Source organism: Arctopsyche grandis, chromosome 1 (genome assembly GCF_051622035.1).
Source record: "Arctopsyche grandis isolate Sample6627 chromosome 1, ASM5162203v2, whole genome shotgun sequence".
Taxonomy (NCBI): domain Eukaryota; kingdom Metazoa; phylum Arthropoda; class Insecta; order Trichoptera; family Hydropsychidae; genus Arctopsyche; species Arctopsyche grandis.
In genome coordinates, this window is record NC_135355.1 from 37,475,418 (window position 1) to 37,497,575 (window position 22,158).

At 33.0% G+C, this 22,158-nt stretch overlaps 1 protein-coding gene across 1 annotated transcript in view; it reads left to right on the plus strand.

Moving 5' to 3' along the window:
- Positions 1-1,009: 1,009 nt before the first annotated feature.
- The window catches only part of LOC143923077 (phosphatase and actin regulator 2), a 221,455-nt gene continuing 200,306 nt past the window's right edge, over positions 1,010-22,158 (plus strand). Inside the window, exon 1 of the mRNA XM_077446581.1 lies at positions 1,010-1,142. Within this exon, the coding sequence (XP_077302707.1) occupies positions 1,118-1,142 (25 nt within the window). The 5' untranslated portion in view covers positions 1,010-1,117. The remainder of the gene's footprint in view (positions 1,143-22,158) is intronic.

The following is a 22,158-nucleotide window of genomic DNA, read 5'->3' on the forward strand; positions in this document are numbered from 1 at the left end:
CGATTGGGATCCCTACTAGTAAGCGTGCACACTAGCTTTTAGCTAAATCTTATGACGCTGGATTCCTCGAATGAAATTTGAGTGGTTTTACAGCTGAGCAAAGTTTGACGTTGCTCTTCCGATGAATTATAGCAGGTTGTGTTTAAATAACTAATTAATTGTTGAATTTACACGAAATATACACTAATTAACAAGGTTAAATCCACTGTAGAAGTTTAACAATTACGTTATCCTTATTACCTACGATGTTAGGTTACATTTTATTTTGTATCGATCACAGGCCGACTATACATATACTTGTTAAGAATGTCAACTTGTTTCGTAAACATTTACTGCGTACCGATGGCTAGTGTATGAATTTACTAGTAAACGTGTTCATTCATTCTCCCGTGTAAAATGTAACTGGGTGATTGATTGATGATGCATATACTTACTAGTCAGTGTATACTGATTCGAGCTTTACCCTCTTACTGTAACATATACAAATTATTCAATATTTGAATTTGAGTTGTTCTAATTGCATAAATTGAATCATTTTCCAGTCATCAAAAACACTTTAAATAGATTGAACGGGGAAAACTCTCGAACTAAATATTATTTGTGACTATTTCCTTTCTGAGATTTAGCTGCGGCCGTATTCTAGAAATCTTGGTATTATAGAAAAAATATTTTTCATTGTATCATTAACCTACATTATTTAATTGAATCAAATCAAACAACAGAATTGAGCTAATCGTTTTATTTGTCTATTGAACGAATGTGATGTGTCACTCATTTCTTATCTTTCTATATTATGTACATAGTGTTTTAGATACCGCAAATTAGACGATAGAGGTGTATTTTATTCTATTCAATTTGGAAAATAATATTTTTTTGAGCGCTAAAATTTTAGTCTTATAAATACATAGATAAGACGCTTACGGACATCGCTCTGCGATTGGTCTTACAAATATGTAATCACATATTTTTATCACTTTCTACGTATATTTCTTATCACTTATCACGTGTCAGTGCTGCGAGGTTAGTCTTATAATACACTGGTGTCTAAATTCAAAAAAGTTATATTTAATTCCATAGTGCAGTTGCATATGTGTTTCGAACGCGTTCCTGCATACGAATGGATGACAAAAGCTTAAAACTAGGTTATTTAAGTTTGTTAAGTATTAAATATAGAATTCGCCTACTTTTACATATATATATATATATATATATATATATATATATATATATATATATATATATATATATATATATATATATATATATATATATATATATATATATATATATATATATATATATATATATATATATGTGTGTGTATGTATGCATATAAATATATGTAGTGTGTAACGCAATTAATTATGTTTGCATACTGTATGTATTCGCAACTGACTATTTATATATACTGCTCGCAAATGTAATGTGGTTATTATTTTGCGGCCTGTATTTATCGATCATTAATTTTGAATGATTCTGATAAGTATTTAGGGTTTGAAATAAAAATCAGTGGTTTAATTCAAATGGTCGGTTTAATGTATCGGTTGTTTCGTGATGTTCTGTAGTGATATTGATATTCCAGGTAATGAAATGATTTTATTGAAGTCAAAAACACGCGAGTGATTTTTTAACCGCTTAGAATGGATATTTTTATGAATGTAATAAAATAAATCAATAAGCTAGGGATGCGTTTTAAAATTTTTGAGAAGTAGTGGGGGTGCTTTTCAATATTCTGGTCATTAAAGTTTGGAAATGATGGGGATATCGTTCAGAAACGCCCAATATCTCCACATTGTACTGGGCGCTTCCCAAGTTTGCACAAAACAAGGCCGGTTGGGCTTACCTTCCACCTTTCTCAACACTAACATGGAGATATGACAACGTCGCATTGCGACGAAACGCGGGAAACACTGGATTTCGTACGTGACATACATATGTAAAGAATTAAAACAACGATGTACCGTTATGGTTACAACGTCCGATTTTTTTTGTCTTTTTGAGAGTTTGAATCTTGAAGTTATGAATCGAAAAAAAAATCGAATCACGTGTTCGATGACTTCACCGATCTACGGACGACGAACCAAGGATATATACAAAGTCTCTTTATAAATTATATATTAGATTACCGAGCGAAGCCTGTTAGCACCACCAGTAATACAATAAATTTACATTTGTTCAAATTTAGACATGAAGGCAAAACCCATACTGGTACCATGGTAAATATAAATTTTAATATTTGCCATTTGATGCGTTATGTACATACAGTCCCTGCTCACCGAAGTATGAACACGCGTTACTCGAGGCTATTTTGTGTAACTGCTCTCGTTATGAATAGCATTTTGGGTTCATTTTTTTTGTAAACAATGCGTAGTATCCTATTGTATTTATCTACAAAATATTTGGTGCAGTATTGTTCATACAAGTAATTTAAAACCCAATTGAGTGAAGAAGCACACTTTTTTCCGAAATCCCGCCAGTATAGACGTTTGCTTCCTTCCGAAAAAAAAAATACTTACGAAGATTGAAACAAAAATATGTTTTATCCTGCATTTCTACAAATGCGTAGGGGTGGGTGGAGGATTCAAGAAAAGGCCAAAGTCGTGTCACAGCATTTATTGGTGATTCAGGAGATACACGCACTGCCAGTGCTCCATCCAGAATGCCTTGATATGGTCTAAGTACCTCCTTATAAAAGACGGGTCGCTCAAGGCATCTTCGACGTCCGGTTACTTCCCCATTGTTTAGTCACGTACTCGGATATGCAGTCCCACGCTTTCAGTTCTAAGAACTCCACGGGAATGCGACCGAGTGCCGCTACCGCCGCTAAGTGCATTCGGGGGTCTCTCATTGTTAGCCGACTTGCACTTAAGCCCGGAGATAATCCTCGAAACCAATTATAACGGCGGGTCCTTTTAGCATACGCTACAATACTTTTAAAATATGAATTTATTAATAGGATTTAGGCCAGGAGAATTGTCGGGCCAAGGATTTATTGCTGTTTGACAGGTTGCATTATCCTGCATAAAGTAAAATATATATTCATTTTTGATTTTATCTTGTATCGGTATATAATATGAACAGCCATATCATTAATTTTAGCATAAAATTGATCAGCTTCGATATCGTCCGTTGCCTGAACGTTTGTTATCTGTTGGTTCAGACGACGTCAATACAGTTTAAACAAACGGTCGCTTATGACCAATCACGATGAACTGCCTGTATATAATGGACTGTATAAGGTTTATAGGGTGGAAAATCTGCCTTCCACACTGCATCCGAGCAGATTAGACTAAACGCGCTTAATTTCAAAGAGGATTCCCTCTCAGTTATCACGGAACGGTCGATGGTGTGGGGTTTCGAGGGGGAAGACGTGGCCCCCATTGTTATCGCGATGATTAATGTAGCTCTCATAATTACGAAATCGCTTCGAAATAAAGTTCAAATTACTCATTTCGATTTGTGCTCTTGTTTCAGGTATGTTTACGACCGAGCACGGCGGTTAATACCCATGTAAGGTGTCTCCTTTGTCGAGTGTGTAATTAAGATGGACAGGTAAGGAGAAGATGGGATCGAAACGGAACGATGGATGGAACAAATAAGTGGGATTAAACTGTCGTATGTGCTAAATGTAGTTTGCGTGGTTTTTTTTTTTACTAACCGGTGTCGTTTAAAAGGTTCTACGGGATGGATAATGAGAAAACGCGACCTGGTTTGCGGAAAATTTTGCCCGCAAGGGGAAAAAAATTGCAAGGAAAAAATAAAGGATCTTGGTTAATAATTTAAGACAATACGTATAAGCGGTGTATAAAACGTTTTATTTTATATTTAATGAAGCTCGAAACGATCCGCAATTTTCTTTTCTCAATTGCTTTTTCTTTTAAGTTTTCACAGCTTTGAAGTGTTTGATTAATCGTTTAATCCGATTAAAATATTAAGTTTTTTCAATGTTTCTACTACATAAATGCGTTTTTATGAGTTTTAATTTATATTTTTTATACAAAATAGATATATTGAGGCTTTCTGGCCCGCACTTTCTAGCACGCAATTTAACAGGATGGAGTGCTAATAAAATAACTAAAAATCTGCATATATATATATGTACATGCATACTATAATATAGTATGCATGTATTTATGTATTATAATATACATATCGTTTGTATGATAGTATAATATAATTTATAATATACATATCGATGGCTTGGTGGACATGTGTATGAATATTGTATGTCTATTTTTGAATTTGTATCGAAATTTAAGTTGTAGATGCTGGAAGAATTCGGGTTTTTCCTTTCCAGGTAACTCAAGTGGTATACAAAATTCAATACATCTTCAAAAATGGACATACAATATCTATGCAGCAAACCGTCTATGTGTACACGAATTCATAAATATATATAAAGAATTTGGGAGATTTTACGAACTTATTTACGGATTTTTTGAATGACTTAACTTGTCCTGATTAATCCGCTTTTCAGTTAACTCGGTTAATCGGGTGAATGCTATTTAATACATACTTTTAAAGGTATTTCCAGACTGATTGAAAGGAGACGTTCTTAAAAAAATTTGAAAATTTACATTTATATTTAGTACAAAGTAACGTAAATATAATGTATGTATACCCATGTATACATAGGTTATACATATGTATGTATTTTAAAATAGTCGAGCGTTTTTTATAAAAGTTTGTTGCAATGTGTACAAAATAAGCGATTGGTTAGATTTAATGAAAAATGAGATTGAAAATAGTTCAATTGAGTTGTGAAGGTGCGGTAGAAAGCAGATTCCGATTTAATTTTTAATGAGTCGTTACTGATTAAACTTCTCTAGCTTCATGTCGGAGACATAAGCTGACTTCAATATTAGCTCACCCCCGGATATCGGTAGAATATAAAAGCGATCTAAAGAATAGAAGTGCTTCAAAATCAGATCACAAAATTTTGACGGGCTGGAATGTCACTGAACTAACAGAGTGAAGCCAATAAAAATCTTGTTATAAAAAGTGGACTCCGAATCTATTTTATATGTTGAAGTTATGAATTATATTTTATTTTCATGCTGCTGCCCTTTTTATAAAATTTATGACGAAGTAATATTTAGTCTCTTTTGAGCCACATTTATTATAATTATTACATTTATTTATTTATTTACATATTAACCACCGTGACATTACAGAATATTCTATTGCGTCACTGTGACCAGACATATAAGCATAATACAAATACTATACATGAGAAAATTAGCGAGACATATTTGCTATAGATAATAAACTTGAAATCATATTCAAATAGTGGTGACATAATGGGTAGGATGGGTTTTGCCAATTTATTAGAGGAACCGCTTCAAAAATGAAATCAGATAAATTGGCAAACTCTGATAGGAAACGATCGACTAAGAGTCACGAATATCTAAATCTGACAAGCAGCATTATAGATTCTACCCAGAATAAATTCTTTTCAACCGCGGTCAGCCAAGTATGACATATGATATACCTACACATATTTTTAAATTTCTTCTTTACTTACAATTTTTTTATGTTTTATTTTATTGTTGTTTTTTTGTATATTTTATATAATTTTTAATTACTTTATGTGAACGTTTATAAAATATTTTTAATGTATTATATTTTATGGCCACAGTGTAGTATTGAGGTAACCTGTGAAGACACTGTGGTATGTTTTAAAACAAATAAACAAATATGACTCCAGCAATGACTCCGACTATCCGCTAAATATTAAATTTTAATATTATGAACTCCTAGAACGAATGCTTGGAATATATATATACATATATACACATTATTATAAGGTAGCAATTAACAAACTTTAACTCTAGTCAAACTTGTGATAGTTTTAACGACTCTGTCTCCGGCTCCATTAAAAATGTCCAAAATTGGATGCATAGCCTTATTTACATACACTTTTATAACTATTATCTCATATTACAATATATGTGAAATATTTTAATTTTAGTATTGTTTACTCAGGAAATTTCCACACGCATAGAATTCTAGTATTTTCGCGAATCCTTTGAAATGTTCTTTCGCTTTCGACAGTACATATATTCGCATTAAGGTGTAGGTTTGTAGCTTAAGAATGTTTTCCTTTATCTGTGTGTTCACCTACCGACGATTTATTCGGAAAGAACGAGTTTTCCCGACCTCAGCAATAGAAAATCCCACGTTTGACTCTCCCGCTTCGGTTATCTCGCAGTATCATTTGTCAGACGAATTATTTTCCATTCCCTTGTATTATACTATAATACTAACGTTTTAAGGCAAGGATAATTTGATAATTTCCATCAAAAATCGATCGCTATCTACGTCGAAGCGATATAAAAAAGATTTTGTGGGGATTTACATGTGTATGTCGTATCGATCCTTTGTATTTATATCTACTTTATACCTATATAATGCGTTCATGCGTTGTCGATGTAATCGCATTATCGCGAAGGTTTTTCTCTCTCGGGTGGGTACCTTCGGACAATTTATGGTCCAGACATAGTCTTCGACTTTGGAAATAGTTGTATTTTGTGACTGATACACGCAGTAAATAGGGTCGATCGCGTGACGTAATCGGGTCAAAATTTGGAGCTTTTATTCGATCGTAAGTACGCTCGTAAATATGACGTGCCATCTAGACCCTTCACTGAAATTAGCTTTCCGAATTTCGATCAGCAAAAAGTACGTTTATTTATAAATGGAGTAATAATGTTCAACCTTGTACCATAAAGGTCATAAGGATATTTTATATTTAGAATATTTATGTTTCATCAATTTTTATACGACTCGCAGACAGAATTTTCATTTGGTCTTAATGTAAACACACATACATACATACAGACACATAGCTCTCACCCAAAAATAAAATATATTTCGATTGGATGTACATATATATATACCACTAAGCCAGCAGTTTGGCTTAGTGGTAGCGTATATATTTAGCACCGCTTAGGTCAAAGGTTCGAGTCGATTCAACTCGACTCCAAATCGATCGTTTCTCTATCAGAGTTTTCCAATTTTATCTGATCATTGCTGAAACGGTTCCTGAAAATTGGTATTAGATCTAATCCTGTTGTCACAAAATCTGCCTGTGTATAATTTGTAATAATTATATACAGTAATCTGAAATCTATAGATATCTCTGTAATTTCGTATTTATTATATGTATAAAAATTGTATACAAAAAAAAATCTAAAAATAATCCATAGATGTCTCTATGATTATTATTTCTGATTAATTGTTATATGCTATATATTCTGATTGTATATGTATGTATTACTGTATTTCTGATTTCTGATTGTTTATGTATTCTGTATTTCGTTAACGTACACCAGTCGCATTGGAGCAAATCTGTAATGGCGAGTGTATATTGATTTGTAACAATAATAAAAATAAAATATATTATTATTGGCTTCGTGATAAATTGTGAGCATCGCCTGTTAAAAATCGATTCTGAAGTAAGAAGAGGCTTGTAAAAAGGTCGTTTATTTCTTTGAATTTTGCTTAAAGTGGGCACCAAAGCTAATAAGCTTAACATTTATAACAAAGGAGAGTGTTTGCTTTCGGTTATAGTAGAGCGGGGAGTGAGAGTAAATGGCATGTTTGTGTTATGTGTAAGTCACCCCTGAGCTTTCACCTCCCTTTGAAAAACATCGGAGTCTTTGAAACACAAGGAAAATGCATTTTCGCAGACATTTTTCCTCTCGCTGAAACAGTATGCGATATAAATACGTATGTACGTATATAATAGTCTTACATAACGTGACTCACATTTATACAATCGAGGCTTTATTTAGTGCTGCTTTGAATTACGTATAGCTTTTTAATATTTAATAGGGGTTGTACTAACATTTGAATGACTTTCATTAAAAAAAAAAAAAAAAATAGAATTTATTTTATCTCTGTTTCGTAGGCATATTTCTAATATGAAAAAGGACATCGTAGGCGAAAAATGCTTTCGAAAGATTTATCATAACGTTTTATTTGATAACATCAAAAACAACTATTTATATGTATATTTAATTTCAAGAAATGCTCTTATAATGTACATATATGTATGTTGTTCATTGAGCTAGCTATTCAAATATCAAAGATCTTTGCTTAAAATACTTTTGCATTTAAATATTTATTCATTTCAATGCTTATTTCTTTATTTATAGTGATGACATTAACATAATTAGATTTATTCGCGTTGTATCAATGTATCTATGTATACACATATATACATACATACGAATACTACACAAAGATGAACGTTTGTTTCATTCTGTTATGTAAATATTATATATGTATGTATAATTTTGCATTTAAATTTTGTACATTACATCTTCAACTCTATGATGACTAAAAAAAATCTGAAGAAACTGAAAATACTCGGGTATTTGAAACTTATCAGGAATTCCTTTATTGTTTAATCGTACTTTCTTTTGCCTGGGTTACCTATTAATAACAAGTTATTACTTTAAAAAGGAAGAAATTGTCCATTTCACGCACACCAGTGTTTCGAGAGTAGTGGTTTCATTACTTTGTTTTTTTCGTTTCCATTCCTGGTTTATTCTTTTTTGGTTTTCTTTTTAAATTTCTTATATCAAAAATGCCAAAAACACTGTAATCAAGTAAAGGGAACAGTTCTCAGATTATTTTAATACAGTTTCACGGGTCGAGATAGATAAAAATTCCAAACGTTGTTGTTAAGTAAGATTGGTTCTATATAAAATAGATCGAAAACGAAAATCTCACTTTAACGACCATGTCTTTCGAAATCCCAAAAACGCACCATCTGACCTAGCTGGAAAAGTGAACAGGGAATGAAAAATAAAATTTTCTTCGCGAATCGTGAGAAAACGTTTGCGTAAAATTGAAAACTTTCGTACTTTTTTTTTTAAATAATAAGCAAAGAATAACTAAGTAAGATGCAATGCGAGTTGTTTATTTTTTAAATACCTTTTAAAGCATTTTTTACAAGTGGCGTAGTACATTTGCCCACGCCTGTATATTGTATTGTTCATATTTCGCGATATGAAACGTATCATATGTAAAAGAAATCCCTTGAAAAGTACATATCTTCATTTACATTTTCATAGGGACTAAACTCTTGTATGGATGTATATTGTGTGTTATATATTGTTGGGAACGTCCTTGTTCTTAACTCTCATCCATCTCACCACGCACATTTTCCTAATTTCGTCCACCCATCTTCCTCGCGGTCTTCCTTTTACCTTTTTGCATTCTCTCGGGTACCATTCAAGTACTTCTTTTGTCCACCTTTCGTCCATCCTTCTAGCCACGTGACCCGCCCATTGCCATTTCAATCTCTTCACTCTATCCACTATGTCCACTACCCTTGTCATACTTCTCACCCACGTGTTCCGCTTTCTGTCTTTCCTCGTAATGCCAAGAATACAGCGTTCCATACTTCTTTGAGTGCATTGGATTTTTTGTAGCATCTTGGCGTTCAGTTTCCAAGTTTCACATCCATACGTCATCACTGGCAAAACGCATTGATCGAAGATCTTTTTCTTCAAGCAGAGTGGCAATTTTGATTTAAAAACAGCATTCATCCGTCCAAATGCACTCCATCCTAATTTATCTTTATCTCTTCATCTTTACTACCAAACATGTCAATTATTTGACCTAAATATAAATAATTATTTACTACTTCTACTGGTTTAATAATATATATAATTGAATATCTGTTTGTCTGTCTGTCTCGTATTGTCTCCTAAACCACTAAACCAATTACGATGGAACTTTCAGGATTTATTGCATGCATATCTGGGAAGGTTACTATGAAAAAACGATAAAAAAACCCCTTAATAATAATGTTCGTAATTACGATTTTACCTACGCGAAAGTTTGAAACGCCATTTTGTAGCCAAGGAAATGTGTTCGTTGGTAACCACGCTACCAGTTGGTTTATGACGACACGGAATTGAAGAGACGTTAGTAGAGCTCCAACCATCACTTGAAACTGGAATGGGAATTGCGTGCCTTATTCTGGAATTCCAACAAATGCCGGGTTCAGCTAGTTTGTAATATAATGAAGTTTTCCGTCACCTTTTCAAATATCTGTATATCGCATGTATAGATAGAAAGCAATTAAATGCAAAAGTGACAATGGAACCAATGAGATATTTCAAGCGGTTATAAGCGATGATTGTACGAAACCAGACCCGAAAACGAAATCACTGAAAGGGTGAAATGTTAGTATTTGAATTTAAAAGTTTTTAGTTTTCAAGCAAACGCTCTACTGAGTAAAGCATCACATCGAATCGCCGTGGCTTCGTCCTAGAATGTTCAATTTCAAACCTGTCTTACTCGTGATGAAAATCGGAAAGTTGGGCTTACGCCCCTCAGCTAAAAGTTTCAAATATTTCCCCCGACGACATCAATCTTCTGCGATAGCGCGAATTTCCAATACAGCACGTCCCTGCCTCGCGAAAACAATAACTTATCGACCCGGGGTGCGTAGCCGCAAAACGACCCAGCCTCCTCTTCCGTTAAACGTTGAAATACAACCCTCCCCGAATGGGATTTTAAGGGCTCGGCTTACCACATTGCGGTTTCAGCTGACTTTCGCGACGGTAACGATTTTTATGCGCCCTTCCTCTCCAACTTGGATCATTTAATGATCGAACCACTCAAACGGTCAATCTGGCTTTTATCTGCCATTAAACAAAGACATCATAGAGTGACGAGGTAAAGTATTGATCTAGGTATGAATGTATGTAACATTGTACATACATATGTTTCAAATTCACGATGTGACTCAAAATGTGTGAGACAACCTACATATTCCAAAGAAGATATACATATTTACATATATTGTGATAATCAGAGCTGAATTATGGTTACCATTTATCGGCCCGGCAAATAAAAAATACCCCTCTCTAAAATAGCTCGCACGACAGATTCGGCTGTCGCCCGGCAAATCGGACGACAAAAGGGTTGCCAGTAACAAAAATAAATACCGACCCTAACAACCTAATCTTAAATGAATAGGGCCATCCCTAACCTTAATTCTAATAGAATCGACAACCCTTCGATTTTATTAGAATTAAAATTTTCGGCGCCTGAATGCCTAGAGCTTTGCGTCATCATTTACTTCTCCAACCTATACCTGCGAAATCGTCTGCTTTCAATAACTCGTCTCTTGTAAAAGCTTTCCGGTTCCTTAATGTGATGGATTAACATTTGGACCTGTTCAATTGTCATGTCGATGAGCTGGTCAGTTTCTTGAGATTCAACACGAGACTATTTGAATGAGATGAATGATTGTTAGTTTTTATTTTATTTTTTTGTAAGACTGGTGTGACGCTTTGGGGCATTTTGTCAGGTCACACTGGTAATTTTATTGTTATTATTATTATAAAATAATAAATAAATTTACTATTCTATTATATGGATGAGTGTAACTATGTATGTATATATAAAGATTGATTCAAATAGAATAAAGCAGCAAGGATTTATTAATGAAAAATCAAGAGATTTAAGTAAATTATGTAATGAATTAACTAAGCTCAAAATCTATAATAGCTTATTTTTATCAATAAACACTATTTGGAATTCATAAATGAATGAATTCCGTTGCAAAAAGGAGCTCCGATTAACGAGCTGACAGGTTCAAATTGGCCGGAGGCTTTTGTTTGTTTTCCGTACCGGATTCTTTACGGGCCGGCAAGATTTATAGCGTAAAACCGAATGAAATTTAGCGTATTTATATTTATTGAGGTGCTTTGAGGGTGCGACCTTAAAACGACCCTGTTCGAACCCTTTGCCGAGGGACAGGAACTGTTCCCCCCTCATGTCCTAATATAGCATTATACGTCTTCCGAGTGTTGTCTTTCAATTTCTTCCTTCTTCGATTACGTGTGCCTAGTTTTGACGTCAATCAATCATTATTCTGTCGTTTGCAAATACCTACCCACTCCTAATTTGCCAAATGGTGTTTTGAGGTACGTCGGGTTGCGAAGATGCGTATTAGTTATTAAACTTCCACGCAACATTCACTTCGATCTTGATTGGAGCTGAATTCTACGTACTCATGGATTCGGGTATGTGGAAACAAAGCTAATAATTCAAACACACATATGTATGTATCTACTTACCTACGTGTATGTATGTATATGTATATGTAAGTATGTCGATTAATTTACGTTGAATTTCGAGTACCTGGATTCGGTTCAAAAAGTAATTACATACTTCACCGGGCTGATTTAATATTTTGCTCAGGTTTTTGTTCAAAGATAGAAAGGATTTGTTTAATGTTAAATTTGTGCTTCTCTAATAGAATGCATGATTTGCTATTTTTCAGAAAATTTTCGTCTCATATTTGGAGGCTTTGTTTTCGTAGATATGACAATAGCTGCCGCAATAGATAGCTCTGAAATTATTACGGCTAATGGATAAAACGAGACTAGCTTTTAATATATCGAATTCCATAGGGATGAAGTTGATGCTTGGCAAATAATTACATAAATTGATTATTATGTGATAGTTTTGTTTTCGAATTATATACATATATTCCCTTGGATACTGTATTCTACTTGGATTCAGTAAAAGTAATATATCAAAATAAAAAAATATGAATATATTAAAACTCTCTATTTAATTCCGAGTCAAATTTAGGAAAACTACAAACATATAGATACATACATATTATTCATTTGATAAAAATTGAAAATATTTAATTTAATTTGATCTTCCAGAATTATAAATGCATGGATTTACATTTGTATACATCTGTTATTAGACTGGTATATATTTTGCTGAAAAGTATTTAAACGCATAATCTATTTTTTAAATTTATTTTTTATGGTGTGGTTTAAGAATATATATTTTTAAATATCTTCAAAGATTCAACCCCAAACGAAAAAATGTTAATGTTAATTTATTTAAAAAATATATGCATATACATATGATAGATATTTCAATTAGGTGGGGGACCAATTTATACTTTTGTATCAGTAGCGTGACGTGAAATCTCCCCGTTTTTATATTACAACCTTAATTACGTGTGTGCGAGCAGGATACAAGGGGACTAGGTGACGCCATACCGAGTCCTCTTGTATCCTGTTCGCGCCCACTTTAGTGAGGCTGTGTGATAAAATCATGGAGATTTCTATGGCACGCCAATAATATGTACATATGAATATGCTATTAAATATGCTACTAGCCCTTTTAATGCTGATCAAAGTCCATGAGCCTGAAATATGCCGATGGACGTTGTTTTTTGAAACAAATGCATTGAACATAGGTCGTGTAATCCGTGTCAGTGTTTATAAAGACTGGTTTACACCGGAGTTTCTGAATTTATAGCCATAGCAGATGCAAATCCCCAACTGCCGAGTATTTTAGATTGTGGTTTGACATTTAGATTGTGAGAATTACATTTTAACAACAATGAAGAAGATGGAACTAGTTTTGGAAAAATTCATTCATTAATAGACTCGTTTTGTTTATTTTATACTAGTTTTACCCGGCTTCGCTCAGTATTTGTAATATAAACAGCTTAAACATGGCGAATCTAATAGTAAATATTCATTTTGATTTTATTAAATTTATTTGAATCGAAAAAAATATATATCGAATCGAAACCGTATAGAATCGTCGTCATATATTTTCGATGTTCCCAACCAACATTACATACTTACATAGTTACAAAGTCTCTTTCGAAATTGTATATTAGATTGTTGCAAGATATACTAGATAGTCTAAACACACCTTTACAAAACTCGAAATTCTCGGCAGTAGTTATCTAAGGTTTGTTTGGATTAGCTACAATCTTTATACCTGTTTTCTATTGGATTTCTAAATAATTCTAGTTGGAAATGTTGGTGAAATTTTCAGCGTGGGGGCTTTTAACAGAAAAGACGTCAGCACGCAAAGGGTTATTTAAAAAAAAAAACTATTATATTCGTAAGCTTTCCATTAGGTTCATTGTGGGAAATTCAAAATTTGCATTTTATGAATACAATTTCAAATTTTTTTTGAAATTGTTCTTTTCTGTTCAATGCTTTTAACAGAAAAGACATCAGCACTCAAAGATTTAAAAAAAGGATTGTAAATAGGTTTTTGAGCTCTTTTTCCTATTATACTGTAGATTAACATTCGAATAATATTATATAATACTATGATTACTAACCAAATTAAATTAAATTGCAAAATAGAAAATGATCAGTAGATCAGTACCTATTAAAATAGATATAATATGTATTGTGAACATAATTTCGTAATAATAAAAAGCATTAAAAAAAAAAATTTAAAAAAACAATTGTTCATGAATTTTTTTTTATGTATTATATAAAAGGAACTTTTCATAAAAAATTCTAAAATTTAACATATTTGAATGCAAATGCAATAGATCATTGGTTTCCTATGTACATACATATATTATAAGAATTTTCTGAAAATCCAAACAAAAATCTTCTTCTCCCATTTAAAAAGGGTAGTAGTGACGATGTTGTGAAATAAATTGAGCGAGAGGACCATATGTTCCAGTGTTTAGTATAAGGTACATATTTCACGCGTGCTTCTGAAACGAAAAAAGTCCGGGACAAAAAATGGCTAGCTTCTGCGAGAAAAATTAATCACTTGTCAACGAGATGGCGGTTCGCAAAGTCTCAAATCGCTCTCGCGTGTTATTTATGAGAGTTCCGAACAAAAATGGGTCGGGATAAAGGGAGCGGTGAGCGCGAAAATGGAACCATTGTTGCTTGCAATTTCAAGGTTTCGCCCTGCAAGCTAGCGAATCCTTTAATGCGTAAGCTTTTTGTTTGTGAAAGCTGAAAAAATACCTAAAAAACAAAATAGAGAAAATTTCGTCAACGTATTTACTCTCAATGCTCGGGCAGATTTCGGATCGTGTTTTTTCTTTTAGCAAATATTAGTACACCGGCGAATGTTCATACTGAGTTGTACTTTGAAATGGAAATTTAAATAATTATTTTCTAGTTATTTGTTATGAAAAAAAAAAATTAATGATAGAAACCGTTTAATATTTGATTTATGTGTTTGTTTACACTTGTTATTATATATCATCATAGTTAATATAAATAAGCCAATTGAAGAAAATATGTATGTATGTCGTAAAAAGAAGAAGAATATTAGTAGTCAAGGAAAGCTTTCGTTAATAATATGTTAATCATACAATATCCGTCTTTAAGAAGATGCAAGTCTTCAAGATATAAAATATCTACATATGTAAATATAATGGAATATACATATGTATATATGTAAATGTAATGCAAAAAAGGGTGGCTACAAATAGACAACCATAGATATAGATATGTATGTATAGCCGTTCTGTCTGCTCCTGTAAAAATCTGTTGAAATAATTATCCACAGATAACTTTAGAGACATCGTGGGTATTTTCTCATTGATAATCAGCGTGGTTTTAGACGGTCCAGATCGACAGTTACGAATTTACTCCATCAGTCAAATTTTGCTGCAAAATCACTGTTTTTTGAGCCTTTTAAAATCCTACCTTTAGAATCGGAGGCAATATGTTTCCTACTGCGTAAAGGTTTCTGTCGAACACCCTACTCATTTTGGTGTTCCTAAAGGTGCAAATTTAGGTCCCCTGCTCTTTAATGTATATATTTGCAAATTATATACATATTTAATGTCATTAACCACTCTGCATTCCTATTGCTGATGATTTCAAATTATTCAAATCTATTGATGCCTTTTGCGATTCGGTCGATCTTCAATCCGATTCGGATGCTATTTCCGCTGTAAACATGTTGCCGTTCAACATTGAAAAGTGCTGCTCTTTAAGCTTTAATCGGGTTATTGTATTTTTATTTTGTTTTCTATTATGTCTAATATGATATGTTTATTTTCTTATTATTGTGTCTCTTCTTTTTTGTTAAGCCAAAGTGAAGCAAAGACTACTTAGAACTACTCTGTTAAGTCACTATGGCAAAATTGTGAAATAAATATATGTATACAATATGCAAGAAATAAAGTTGAATTTCATAGATTTAAATTATGTAGATATGTATATAATTATGTAATATATTTTGGCTTGAGGATTTACGTACATATGTATATGCATGTAGGCAAGATTTATTTATTTCTAAAAGTAGATCGTCTGTCTTCTTTCATGACAATTTTATATTCATTGAGATGGTTCATTTAAAAAAATGGTATTCTTCATTCTTTCACCCCTAAATATATAAGACAAAGGAAAACCGATAAAGAAAAACTCTACTCGGGACACTTCAATACGTGTCAAAAACTTTCAAAAGTGAGTATGTCACATACTTTAATAATGTACCCCTTTCCATGATTTCCACTATCTTAAGCTGTCGTCTGCATATTAAGTTTTCCTTTTTGACTTTATTTATTTTTTGTACATCTTTCGGAAATTGCTCCAGAAGTTCCTTTATTTATTTTCCTTTTACATATTTAAACAGCAGAATAGACTAGTGATAAACATATGTATATGTATATTTTTGAAGAGAGTGGTCACGGGTTCAAATTCCACTGGCTTCTGCTGGATTAGATTTCCAATATTTTTCAGACCTAGGATTTGTGACTTGATTTGATTTGTTCCAGGTCGATCATTTCCTATCAGAGTTTGCCAATTTATCTGATTTTCATTTAAACGGTTCCAACAAACTGGAAACCTTGCCCATTTTTTCGCCAAATCTGGAGTTTTAAATGCTGCAAATTTGACCATAAATGTCTATGTGGATTTTAATTGTTATGTATTTACTGAATTACGCTAAACTGTTTAAAATGCTGCAAATTTACAAATTTGACCATATATGTCTCTGTGGATATTAATTGATATGTATTTATGTACTTTATATAATACTGTTGCGTAGGGCTGGGTGGAGGATCCAAATAAAAGGCCAAAGTTGCTTCACAGCATTTATTGGGTGATTAAGGAGATCCACACACTGCCAGTGCTCCGTCCAGAATGCCTTGATATGCCCCAAGTACTTGCTTATAAACGACAGGTCGCCCACTGTATCTTCCTCGACGCGTTTGTTTACCTATTGTTATAGTCACGTACTAGATATGGAGCCCCACGGTCTCACGCTTTCAGTTCTTAGAACTCTAGCGGGAAGTGGCTGGGTGCCGTTACCGACCACTAAGTCCATTCGGGGGTCTCCATTGTTAGCCGACAGCACTTAAGCCTGGAGATAATCCTCGAAAACAAATTATAACGGTGGCTCCTTTTAGCATATGCTACAATACTAATAATATTTGTATCAAATGTACAATATTTCTGGTCAAGAAGGCGCATTGGGGTTACCTCTTAGGCCTTACTGGTATAAATTAAAAGGATAACAATACAATAAAATTTTATCTACAGACCCACCGCGGTAAAAAACTTTTTATTAATTCCTATTTAGTTCTTATTATGCTTTGTCTATTACTTACACATGCTGTTCGTATAATATTTTTTTGATTTTTAAATGCTTTTTATTATTACGAAATTATGTTCACAATACATCTTATATCTATTTTAATAGCTACTGATCTACTGATCATTTTCTATTTTACAATTTTAATTTAATTTGGTTAGTAATCACAGTATTATATTATTCTAATGTTAATCTAAAGCATAATAGGAAAAAGAGCTCAAAAACCTATTTACAATCCTTATAAATGTTCATAATACATCTAATACATAATATTAATTAAAGACTATCTAAAGTCGATGATCTAAAGCAGATTGTGTTTAGGTAATCTGTGTTTATACCTGAAGGGTATAGACATTTTGTTGTAATCACCGAGACTCTTCACAAGTGTGTTAGTATGGTTATTAGTGATTCTTTCATAGAATCTACTGGTTAGTTTGTTAGTAATGTCTGTAACAAACGGAATATTATATATAGCATGCAGTTTTTTCAGGTTAGTATATATGGGTGTATTATAAATTATTTTAAGGGATTTATTTTGTATTACTTGGAGCTTGGAAAGGTTAGTATTCGAGGCGTTATTCCATACAGGTGAAGCATAGGTTAATAATGGTAATATGAGCGCGCGATATAATTTTATTTTATTTAGCGTTGATAAAGAACTATGGCGATTAAATATTGGATATATTGAGGATATACCCCGCATCGCCTTGCATTTCGCTGCCTCAATGTGAGGTGCCCATCTCATTCTTTTATCAAACGTTACTCCTAAATATTTTATTACTGACGTTCGTATAATATCAGCTAGTTGTATGGTATGAAAAACTCGCTTCTTAGCACGAATCACCTTTTTTATGTTCATACATTTTTCCATCGCACTCAAGAATGTGATGGCTTCCCAGTTACACCGCGTAATAATGCAAGTAATCTCTTTATTTAATTATGCATTTGCATTTTTCACATACGTAGAATGCATTCTGCCGCAAGTTCACACACGTGCTCGTCCATAGCTCATGTAATACTCGTTGCATTATTAAAAACATGAAAAAATTAAACTGCTCTGGTTGATTTATACATACGCATTTGTATTATACATATAATACTTGTGTGTTTATATTTATCCGCTGCACGAGCATTTTCCTGTTTATTTTTCAATATAATAACAGCGTTGAGTGTTGAAAAAATCGCTACATCCATTAGGCTTAATGAAAATTAATGACGTTTCAGGGAACTTAAAAAAAGCTCGCATCACGCCTAATTCGCTATACCAATATGTGTGTAGTCAGCTTTTAGTGGGGCCAAACAAACCAATTAGTAGTTTAAAAAACCATCAAATTGAGCGTTTTCGATGTTGTTGCTTTTCCAAATTTTCTGTGTAATCTAAAATTTAAATTTACCCGTAGCGAATTTTAATACAATTTCACATGGTTTGTGAAAAACAATGTATGTATTTTACAACCTTAATATGAATTAACAAGGTACATGTGTGCAACATATATTTATGTATTTAATATAACATTTAATATAACATGTTCGCACGTACATACAAACTCATTAATAACTGAAAATTTAATACAATCTCAGTATGATAAATGTACCTTGTTTCACCAAAGGCGTATATCGCTTACGTAAATTAAGATTTTTGGTTCAGTTTGAGGCTATTCGGATTTTTTATCTAAATAAATATTGCTACGAATAATATTACAAGCAGAATTAAACTGTATGCAAAGAAATTATATATTTTATTTTATTATATACACTAGTGTTGTGACCGTTGATTTCAACGGGTGGCTTCGGAAAGGAATCGATAAATGAATGAAAATAAAGTTATATGGGATATATATGTAAATATAGTGTATATAAGTTAATTTATAGGTGCGCGCATTACATAATGCGCTTTTCGCCCGCGTCGAAATGATGAATAAATGTATGTGTGTGTGTGTGTGTGCCTTCGTGGATGTGTGTATGTGTGTATACTCCCGCGCAGCACATCTGACGCTCACCCCACCCGTTCCAGCTCGCTCAATATCAAGAGCACATGTCAGACGCTCAGGTCCCCACTTCCCCGCTACCCCGCGTCTCCTTGATAAGATCGAGCGTCACGCCACACCTCGGTGCATAACGTATGTATATTCTTGGCATTCTAAAATGTATTTTTTTAAATCTCTATAAGGGTCGATGCGTCCGCCACATACCCACATACCCACATTGTACATCGTTTCCATTTTTATATATGTATATATTATATTTTTAATATTCATAAACTTATATAATGTCTAAGAGCAATATATGTATGTAAAATATCAAGGTGAATTATCCCTTAATATATCAAGGATTTACTCAAGTTTGCTGGCAATTGTAGGACGAGTGTCTATTTATGTATGCGGAATGACAAGCGACATGTTTTTATCTCAAAGCTTTTACATTATTTCTAAAAATTGCCTAAATTTTTATCGCACAGATATAAATATATTAACAACGACAAAACATTAGCGGTTACAATGAAGACTTTCCTTTGACATTGCTGTTTTTTCTCAGCGTTGGATGAAAGTCTGGACGGCTTGTGAAATATTGCCACCTCGCAAAAATGACATTAAAGGATAACTGTTTATCTCGGGATTCACGGGAATCGTGTTTCGTGTGGCCGTCATTAATAATACAGATTACTGTTGCTAATAAGCAGAACAAACGCGTTGTGAAAATTTTCGCAGTTCCAGTGGTTTTAATAAGTGTTTTTCGGTGAATTTTCTAGTTGGGAAATTGTTCGAGACGATACGGATCGACTCAATTATGTATAAAGTGTTGAGCGAAACGCTCGAGGTGGATTTTCCCATTATTTCATTATTATGTTAAGCGGTTAGACCGCCATCTTACGGTTAACATTTGAACATCGCTTTGAATAAAATTTCATTTTTAGTTTTAATTGTATGAAGTTAAGCGAGAAAAACTCGAAGAAAAATAAAATGCCAGTGGAAGAAAAATATCTTGACCAATAAATTTTCAGTTGCAACACATTATTATTGTTTAGAACTGATACAATCAGGTAAGAAAAATAGCCACGTTCCTATCCGATTTCCAATAGAAAAGGAATTACAAGAAGAATTCTAGGTAGAGACTAGCTGTATTTTCTAACAATTTTCTATCTATCGAAATTTTATTTTTATATTGTTGTATTCAAGCTCAATTTTTGCAGGTCTATTCATACTGGCACTAAAGGTCTATTCATACTGGCACAGCACAGGCTGACAATTGCACGTAATCAGCAGTACGAAAAGTATTCTTTGGTACATTCTACATATATGGACACATTCATATGTTCCGTAATATGTACGTAGCGTAGACGTAACAATAAAAGCCAATAAAATCATATTATGCAGCTGTATATGTCACCGTAACCTATCGTTAAATATTCAGGTACTACGTGACGTCATAGTAGCGAGTGCACGCGCACTAATGAAAGTGCGCATGCGCAAATGAATATTTTCGAAAACGTCATATTGTGACAATATTGCTTCGATGGTATGACGAAAGCGATATTGCGCAGTACCATCGCGCTCTGTAATGTATATGTAAGCCGATTTTGCCTTGCACTCGGCCATAACTATCTGAACGTGCGCTGCTGTATAGTATGAATAGAAGTAGTCTTTTCCATGCACTGCTGTTCCGGGAAAAAGAGTCAATTTGGAATGAAAAACCTATAGTATGAATAGACCTTGATGCGTGGATTTTTTTTTAGTAAATGTTAAATATATTTTAATTGTATTTAAACATCTCACATTTTTTCTACGCATTTATGTAGAAGCGTAAAGGTTGATTAATTATCTTTGATGACAAAAAAAATTGATTGTACAGTTTAAAATGAAATACAAAATCAAAAATGCAATCAGATTTTTATAATGATTTTAGAAGTCTATAATGATTTTCACATCTCGAAGTCCAATCATGGATTTTTTTTAAATGACGAGATCTGCCACACGAGATTAATTTCTACTTGTGTATCCATTTATGAAATGATAATGGATGATCAAATATTTTCAATCATTAAAATGTTATCATACATTTATCGAACAGTAAGCTTGAGAAAAGTAAGCTTGAGTAAAATGTTTAGATTGAGATTACAAGGCAGTGTTAAAATTGCATCAGAATTCTAATTTGATAAATTGAATCGAAGGTAACAAGTAGAATATGTTCATACGAGGTTTATTCGAATAATCGGATGTACTTTTGCTGTATCTATCATATTTTAATTTATGACTAAAGGCCGGATAACCAAGGTGCCGTCTTGAAAAAAACGGACCCAGAGGGTGCTGTGTATTGTTCATTGCATTGTTAAACGTTCGCCGAACGTTTTTTTTTTTGGACTCTAGCTTTGTAAATAAACTAAACCGCCCCGATTCCTAGAAAAAGCACTGTGACTATTCGGTGTCTATTTATGACATTCATTACCATGAACGTAATTTACGTCGGATATGCATACATATGTACATACATAAACGAACATTAATATTATTATGTCCCTTATTCTTACACAGCAACCTAATGCAATAGATCAAATGAGCTTTGATCGAGACCACATATTTATTTATGGACAATCATTTTCGATTTGAATAATTATAATAGTAAATCGTAGCAAATTTAAAACGCCAAAAATCAACTTGAAGATAGCAAGCCGACTTTTACAATGTCGTCCAATCATAATACGTACAGTAGGAGAAAGGTCAAAAAAGGTAAAATTCAACACAATCCGTATCTGAGAATCCAAGACGGACGTTTATCCTCCCT